Source organism: Ciona intestinalis, unplaced genomic scaffold, assembly GCF_000224145.3.
Source record: "Ciona intestinalis unplaced genomic scaffold, KH HT001239.1, whole genome shotgun sequence".
In the NCBI taxonomy this organism is placed as follows: domain Eukaryota; kingdom Metazoa; phylum Chordata; class Ascidiacea; order Phlebobranchia; family Cionidae; genus Ciona; species Ciona intestinalis.
This window is the reverse complement of record NW_004191560.1, coordinates 1-7,791: the sequence shown is the minus strand read 5'-3', so window position 1 is coordinate 7,791 and position 7,791 is coordinate 1. Positions and strand designations below refer to the sequence as shown.

The window sequence follows — 7,791 nt, the reverse complement described above, 5'->3', positions numbered from 1 at the left end:
GTCTCTGAAAAAGTTCGGTTTTTGCCGAATCTTTACGCACGATTCGGCCAAAACCGAATCTTTGTCAAAATCGCTGATTCGGCCGAATAAATTCGGCAAACCGAAACTTCGGTACATCACTAGTTATAACGACTGTTGTTTTCCGGCCACGCGAGGATAAATTACATTTATTTGTTGATAAGTTTCATTCATTCGTTTCATTCATTCTTTTAACATGCTTAAAAAAACAAAAAAAGTTTAGTTCTAGATATGAAGTCCAACGATGGTTCCAAAATCGTGGGAAAATCGTGAATAATAATGCCGGCATATTCATGTATCAGCTGATTTTAATTAATTAAACCACACAAAACATATACCTTGTGTTGTGTACAAGTGTCTTTGGTTTTAAGTTGATTCAAAATTTAAGTTTCAGAGACTAATTTCGCCAAACGGATTGTCAAAGAATAAGAATATTTACCATTTTTAAGATTAATATTTAAAACTTGTCTCAAATTTTTGTTTCGTATATTGAAGGGATGTGATTGGTTGGGACTTTTCAAATGCTGCTACTTCTTCGCCCTGATAGGTCAATCGTTCGTTGATTATGACGTCATTATCAGGACGAACGAAATAGACCAATGAGCGACGAGATATGTTTCGTTTTTCCATTTCGTCCGGAATCATAACACGATGTTTCTGTAAGCGGTTAAATAGTTAGTGTATGAATGCACTTGTTTATTCTTGCATGGTGGGTAACAACAGTCGTTATAACACGGGTGTTCTGTTTCGTACAGCTCGTGCCAGCTTATGAATTACCACATATGTAACATATTTATCCTTGCATGGCGGGACAACGAGAGTCGCTACAACACGGGTGTTCTGTTTCATACACCTTACAAATTTCCAAGTATGTAACATATTTATCCTCGCATAGTAGGGCAACAACAGTCGTTATAACACGGGTGTCCTGTTTTATACACCCCAGGCCCGAAAAGACAAAACAACACAGCAGCAGCAGAGAGCTTTGAACCTACTACCCAAAGATGTAGATAACTCAAACATTTCAATATATACAAAACACAAACCGTTGATTTTAGTTTTCCCTCGGTCCAGAACTCCAGAATATCTCCTATGTTCACGATCACTGTTTCATCGATCGGAGTAGCTGCCATGTATTCTCCATACTGGTTTTGCACCTACAGTTTATTATACCTTATGCTCACCGTGGGGTTATAACACGGGTGTTTTCTTAAACACCAGACACTGGTGTATTCATACAACTCATGCTCACTGTCGAGTTATAACATGGGTGTCTTCTTATACACCAGACATACATGGTGTATTCATACACCTCATGCTCACTGTCGAGTTATACCATGGGTGTCTTCTTATACACCAGACACACATGGTGTATTCATACACCTCATGCTCACTGTCGAGTTATAACATGGGTGTCTTCTTATACACCAGACACACATGGCGTATTCATACACCTTATGCTCACTGTCGAGTTATAACATGGGTATTTACTTATACGAATGGCAATATTGGCAAAATGATGACTATGCCACCAATGAGCATATGTGTCCTTGTGCAACACACTTGATAGCAATCGCTTCAAATCAGTGATCACTAATAGGTTGTTCAAGTTGTTACTTATACAGGAAAACAATCACTTACAAAGTTACATATGTGGTAACTTGTAAGCTGGCTCGAGGTGTATGAAACAAAATACCAGTGCTATGTCGCCTGTCGTTGCCCCGTCATGCGAGGAAACATAAGTTAAATATATGGCAACTTGTAAGCTGGCAAGAAGTGTATGAATCAGAACACCTGTGTTATAATGACTGTTGTTGCTTTAACCGAAAAATAACTTGCATTCATTCATTTATTTACCTCAAGTCCTCCTACTTTATCTTGAAACAGCAGAGTTACGGAACCATAATCCGAATGCTCGCCCAGTCTAACTTGCCCTGGGGGTAAGATAGGGGGTAGAGGTCGGTAGTAAAGACTGCGGATAGTTGTAAGATTTCCTTCTTCATTTAAATGCGAATGTGCACGCTCAAAATAAGATTCATCCTGCAAAGTTTCATTTTGAACACAGCTTTTTTTATTTACAAGTAAAACACAACACTAAGCACATATCTAAAAAAAATTAAAAACTGAAGTAAATTCTATGAAATACATAATATAACTTGTTTTTTAAATAGTTCACCTTTGTATTTAAAAAAGTTTAAATATTTTAATAAACGAAACTGAGAAATTAAAATATAAATTAAATGAAAGAGTTAGGCTAAAAAGTTTAATATTTCTTTTAAGTTGAAATTTGAAAAAATAAATAAAATTGAAAAAAAAATTACAACTGGGAAAACATTTTAAATTAAAACGTTCAATAAACGAGTTTACCTTAAAAGTTTGATCTTACTTTTAACTTCATTCCAACAGACAGGGCTCGTAAAATCCTTAAAGTGAGGGTTTTGCAACGATCGGCAAATTCCTTCAATATTTCTTTAAACTCTGGGAATAAAACGGGGTTCGGCCATTTATACTCGGTAGCGCCATCTAGGAATGCTTTGCCACTAACGTCAAATGCTTCTTTGTAATCAGCCGGTCGATTGGGATTTACTCTGTTTGGATTAGGAAATATGAATGTAATTTGTTTATTTACTGGTGACCGGTCTTAATGAACAGGTGTTCTGTTTCATACACGATACACCTCATGCGCGCTTACGAGTTACCACGTATGTAACTTATTTATTCTCGCATGGCGGGGCAATGACAGTCGTTATAACACGGGTGTTCTGTTTCATACAAATCGTGCCCGCTCACAAATTACCACGAATGTGACTTATTAATCCTCGCATGGCGGGGCAACTATAACAGTCGTTATAACACACATGTTCTGTTTTATACACTTTGTGCTCACTTACAAGTTAACCAGAGCTCGCCTCGTTGTAAAAAAAACAAACAAAGAAATATCTACACCCAGCATTTTTCACACAGGTCAGTTTATATAAATAGACAAATAAATAAACAGAACAAACTTACTTTTCAACACACAGTCCAGAATAACCATAGTTGAGTTCGTTGTTTCTTTTAGATTTATTTTTCTCCTCAGTGGAAGCGATGAAGAATTTATTGGTGACGAAGTTGACTTTCTCCACATGCTGTCTGTGAAAATAATATCATAATTACTTGATCTTGGTCACAAAACAAGCTATTGTTTAATTGCACTCAATTAGCAGACTCTCTGTCTCTTTGGCATATAAACTTAGCTTGTAATGTAACTCCCTTTGTCCTCGCGTGGCCGGAAAACGACAGTTGTTATAACATGGATGTTCTGATTCATACACCTCGTGCCAGCTTAAGAGTTACCAAGTATGTTACTTTGTAGGTGAATATTTTTTGGGGGATTTTTTCATTTGTTATGCATGGCTGATAATTTGGACAACCCATTAGTGACCACTGGGTTAAAGCAATTGCCGCAAATTGTCTTCCCCAAGGAAACAAACCACAATGCTAGCAACGACAAGCCTTTAACCCATTACCTATTGGTTACAGGCGCGCTAACTACTTTGCCACGGTGCCGGACTTTGCTTATTCCGTCTTCGCGATAGTTAGCCTGTTTCTAACCCAGAGGTTAGAGGTTCAATGGTCAATGCTATAACCCTTGTAGACGTATGTGTATTTGGCACATTTAGTGACAAGTGCTCCAACCCAGTGGTCACTAATACAATATTCAAATTGGCAGCAATATCAAAAAAAATAAATGGTAACTGTTGAACCAGCATGAAGTGTATGAAACATAACACCTGTGTTATAACGACCGTCGTTGCTCCGTCATACTCAATTTAATAAACAATAAAAATATTAATTATCAAACACATGGTAAGCAATACAAAGAATCATAAATACTTAGGGTTGCGAACGAGATAAATATTTGTAACTTTTATTTCTTGGAATGACATAAAACACTCATGTTGTTTCATACACCTTGTGTCTGCTTATAAAATTTATTTCTGACACTGGTGTCCAGTGGAAATGTAAGTCTCAAATCTTTTTTAGATCTTACTGATACCCACTGTATAATTTTTTAAATTTAACCAATCTTTTGGACTTTTGAGAATTAAACTTTCAAGTTGTGTGAAAAAATGCTATGTCATAGAAGTTACCAAATTACCATGCAGTGTACCGGTGTACGTAACTTAGTGGGTGACAGTGGCAAAAATCAGGTTAAACAAAACAACAACGAAGAGAAGGGGAAACAATAAAACAACAGTCGTTTTAAACACGCTGCAAGTAAAAACTACTTGAATAAAAGTATCGCGTGACAGCCACGCTCACCTGTCAATCCCTGTGTTTTTCAAATAGACGAACCCGACTGTAGACAAAGCATCAAAAAGTAAAGTTCCAACATTTTCCAAATCATTTCTAGTTGGAGTAGAATCAAGTCCACATTTTTCGAAGTCTAGCACGGGTATAGCGGACATTTTAACTTTCAGACTTAACAAACGAACATCTTCAAAGCAAAACAAAAACAATAAAAAATCTTGGGGTATTTCCCGAAAAATTTCCCCGAAAATTCCCTAAAAAGAAATTATAGAAAAAGTAATTCGCGGTAATTACAGAAAAAGTAAATTAAGATTATGCTTATAATGAGTTTAGCAGAGTTACTACTTTCTTTTGAGATTTTATTAAATAGTAAACATATTAAAAGTCTTAACAGCTGTTTATTTAGCTGCGCTATGTACTTTCTCATGGGAATACATTATAAAGAGAGCAAGTACGAGTATAAACTGTTAGGCACGTACATAGATATCATATATATAACGATATCTATGGGCACGTACATATTTCTTTTGTTCAATCTACAACGTTTCTCAAAAAATAACAAATAAAAATAATTTACACTCAGCGTTGTTCAGCGTTTACATGCAGCCCCCACTGAATAAACAGGATTGCTGGTTGGGTTGAATTACTTCGTGTTGATCCGACTTCATATACAGGCTTCAGCGGGCTGCTATATATCTACTGTAACACTAATTGCTTTTATAACTAAAGACCGAACAGTTCATGATATCTTGGGTAAATTTATTCTTTTTTCTGATATAGTACACGATTTAATATCGAGCAAAAGCTTAATTGGCGGCCGGGCAAGGGCTTGTAAGAGCCCGCCATGAGCCTACACTAATCTCGAAGTCTCAGTGCGGATAGTTGCGTTAGTTGGGTAGTTCTTGTTTATGTGTTAAAGCAAAAAGCGAATTATATATCAAAACAGAACACGTGACAGTAATGAGACGTAATGTTTTAAAATTGAAAACTATTTGATGTCAGCGGCTGAGCGTTATATCATTAACCTCGTTTAACGTGGGGGTAGAGAAGTCAGTTTTCATGAGAACAGTCTTTCATGAAGTAATTCGTATCCGGAATGTTGACATTGATTAATGATGTATTGTGATTATAACATTACTTTAAACGTAAACTGCAAGATAAAGGCAACAGAACTTATAATCGTAAAAAATCTCATTGCAAGCTATCGTAATGGTTTTCGTCGACGGGATCTTCTGTCACATTTGAAACTTTGGTATTTTGGTAAAACTGCCGCGCTGGAATGAAACACAAAATCGTAAAAGATTTATGGAGTAGAATTGGGGAAGATGGGACACCTTTTAATTCTATTTTCTCGTCTCATTTGGTGGTAAACCAAGAAAATTTAAAGGATTATAAAACCGCATGCTCACGACTCCCATAGAGTGGTGTTACTCATTTAAAACACGGTCATGATATTTGGATAATATGTGTTAAATGTGTCCCATCTACCCCCTTTCTATACCGGATAGGAAACTGCTATTTTTAATAGAAATATATATCTCACAGAATTAAAATCTATCTCACAGAATTAAAATCGTTTAACTTGAAATTGTTGCTCTTGATCCAGACTGTTATATCATTACGAGAATCGTTCAACTTAATGAGCAATGAATTGGGGTCGCTGTTAATTGAACGGAAATTGATCATCACTTGGCCATTATAACGAGGTTGTTCCGTTCATACAGCTCACCTCGTAAACTGGGACGAAGTGTATGATACAGAACACCCGTATTAAATCGGCTGTCGTTACCCCGGCACGCGAGGATAAAGCAAGATACATTCATTCATTCACGAGTTTTAACACAGTTAATTACCATTAGCTGCTGCTGTTGTCATGTCGGGAGAAATGGATTCCGAAACTCTGACAGTTGGTTCGATCACCGCCTTCGGAGAATCAGCAAGTGCTGTTGTCCTGGTGAGAATATTTAAATTAAAGTAAGTTTATGTAAAGTAAGAAGTTTATATCCTCGTGGATGGGAACTTGAGTGACTTATCCATGGTTGCCACTCCCATGCCCACAGTCGAGCTGCTGAAGCTATTGCAGTGTGTGGATAAGCAGACATGACTTTTGGTTGGTTTGGTCATTTACACCCTCAATTGGAGTGACTTATCCATGGTTGTCAGACACAAACTATTATGGTGTGTGGATAAACTATTATTTTTGGTTGACATTCACATTACCTTGTTTGGATCAAATACACAACGGCTGCAAGCAATGTCACTACGGATATTGACAACACAGCCAACAAACCTACCGCCCACGATGGAGTCGTTTCCTTGGAAATGACGTCACCTGATGACGTAACGAGGTAAATTACACTTAGACCACTAAAAGTAAAAACTAATATTACATGAACATATTTTCGATGTAGTTGTTTCATTGTAAATCACTGACGTGCCCAATACTTCCATGTTAGTCGTTGTAGTGACGTCATAAGACGACGTGGTCATCAACATTTGAACTTTTTCTTCAGATGACGTCATGTAATAAAATGTTTATTTTTAGAATATTAGGTAACTTATGATTAACCAACGTTATATAAGAGGGTGGAGTAAGATGGGACACATTTAGCAAATAATATTCACATATCCTCGTATTTTAAAAAAACACAACTGTCTATGAAAGTTGTAAGGAAACGTTTTTTTTTATTTTTTAAATATTCCTTGTTTATTGCCAACTGGGACGACTGAATAAAAAGAAACTGCGTCCCATATTCCCCCACCCTACCGAACTTGGAAAGATAAAAAAAATAATCCGCATCTCAAACATTTTAAATGAGTCCATACAACTGTGGCTTAAATGTATAACTTCCATGGTGACCGCTGGTTGCACAAGGCAATGACCATGTCTTGCCCAAGGACCGACACATACGCCCACGATGTTAGCAGCGACGAGCGATAAACCCTTAACCTTTAGGTTAAAGGAAGCGGCGTTAACCATTGTGCGATGGCGGCAGTAGAATATGTCTTTCAAAATCGGTGTGAACCATAAAACACTGACTGTCCAGTATCCAAAAATCTTCAATTTTTATAACACATCAAATGCTCCATCGTGCGCACCCGTTTTAAGATGGATAAGTTAATAAAATTAATATACCAGTGTAGCGGTTGATTGTGCTCTAGCACAGATTTAATGATATAAAGATAGCTAAATTTAACACTAATACATAAAGATTGAATATAAAGCAACGTTATATAGCGAAAACAAAAGCATGACAGGAATGGAATGCAGTTTCGCTGCTTTCGTAACATCTACTTTCCCGTCATTCTAATCGTGATAATAAAACAATTACCCAGTTGTGTGTATGCCAGGCGAGGCAATTGCCACATGCCAATGATTTATTGTTTTGCTACACGTGTTTTTCGTTATATAAACCTTTCACTTTCCTGTACTGTGAGGCAGTACGGGGCTTGCAATACCCTGCTGTTCTCACTTTGTCT

At 36.9% G+C, this 7,791-nt stretch overlaps 2 protein-coding genes across 3 annotated transcripts in view; both read right to left on the bottom strand.

The window, feature by feature from the left end:
- LOC100182326 (2-oxoglutarate-dependent dioxygenase htyE-like) overlaps positions 1 to 4,521 on the bottom strand; it is a 6,289-nt gene extending 1,768 nt beyond the window's left edge. Inside the window, exons 1-6 of one of the 2 annotated variants that reach the window (XM_002130307.5) lie at positions 4,324 to 4,521; positions 3,028 to 3,150; positions 2,405 to 2,606; positions 1,876 to 2,058; positions 1,065 to 1,175; positions 309 to 675 (exon numbers count right to left, since the gene is read on the bottom strand). In XM_002130307.5, the coding sequence (XP_002130343.1) occupies positions 469 to 675; positions 1,065 to 1,175; positions 1,876 to 2,058; positions 2,405 to 2,606; positions 3,028 to 3,150; positions 4,324 to 4,469 (972 nt within the window). In that variant the 5' untranslated portion in view covers positions 4,470 to 4,521 and the 3' untranslated portion in view covers positions 309 to 468. Of the gene's footprint in view, positions 1 to 308; positions 676 to 1,064; positions 1,176 to 1,875; positions 2,059 to 2,404; positions 2,607 to 3,027; positions 3,151 to 4,323 lie in introns of those variants that run through there. The other variant, XM_026840388.1, reaches the window with a different exon arrangement.
- A 500-nt stretch (positions 4,522 to 5,021) lies between these two features.
- LOC108950980 lies at positions 5,022 to 6,959 on the bottom strand. The gene is made up of 4 exons (XM_018817294.2): positions 6,702 to 6,959; positions 6,532 to 6,643; positions 6,165 to 6,262; positions 5,022 to 5,585 (listed from the first exon to the last, which is right to left on the bottom strand). The coding sequence occupies exons 1-4, from the start codon at positions 6,832 to 6,834 to the stop codon at positions 5,503 to 5,505; spliced, it is 426 nt and encodes a 141-aa protein (XP_018672839.2). The 5' UTR covers positions 6,835 to 6,959; the 3' UTR covers positions 5,022 to 5,502.
- Between the last annotated feature and the right edge of the window lie 832 nt (positions 6,960 to 7,791).

Coding starts and splice junctions, on each gene's coding strand:
- LOC108950980 (XM_018817294.2), bottom strand. CDS start 6,834: ATGACGTCATCTGAAGAAAAAGTTCAAATGTTGATGACCACGTCGTCT. Junction 6,644..6,701: donor TACATCGAAAATATGTTCAT/GTAATATTAGTT, acceptor TTACGTCATCAG/GTGACGTCATTTCCAAGGAA. Junction 6,263..6,531: donor GTGTATTTGATCCAAACAAG/GTAATGTGAATG, acceptor TATTCTCACCAG/GACAACAGCACTTGCTGATT.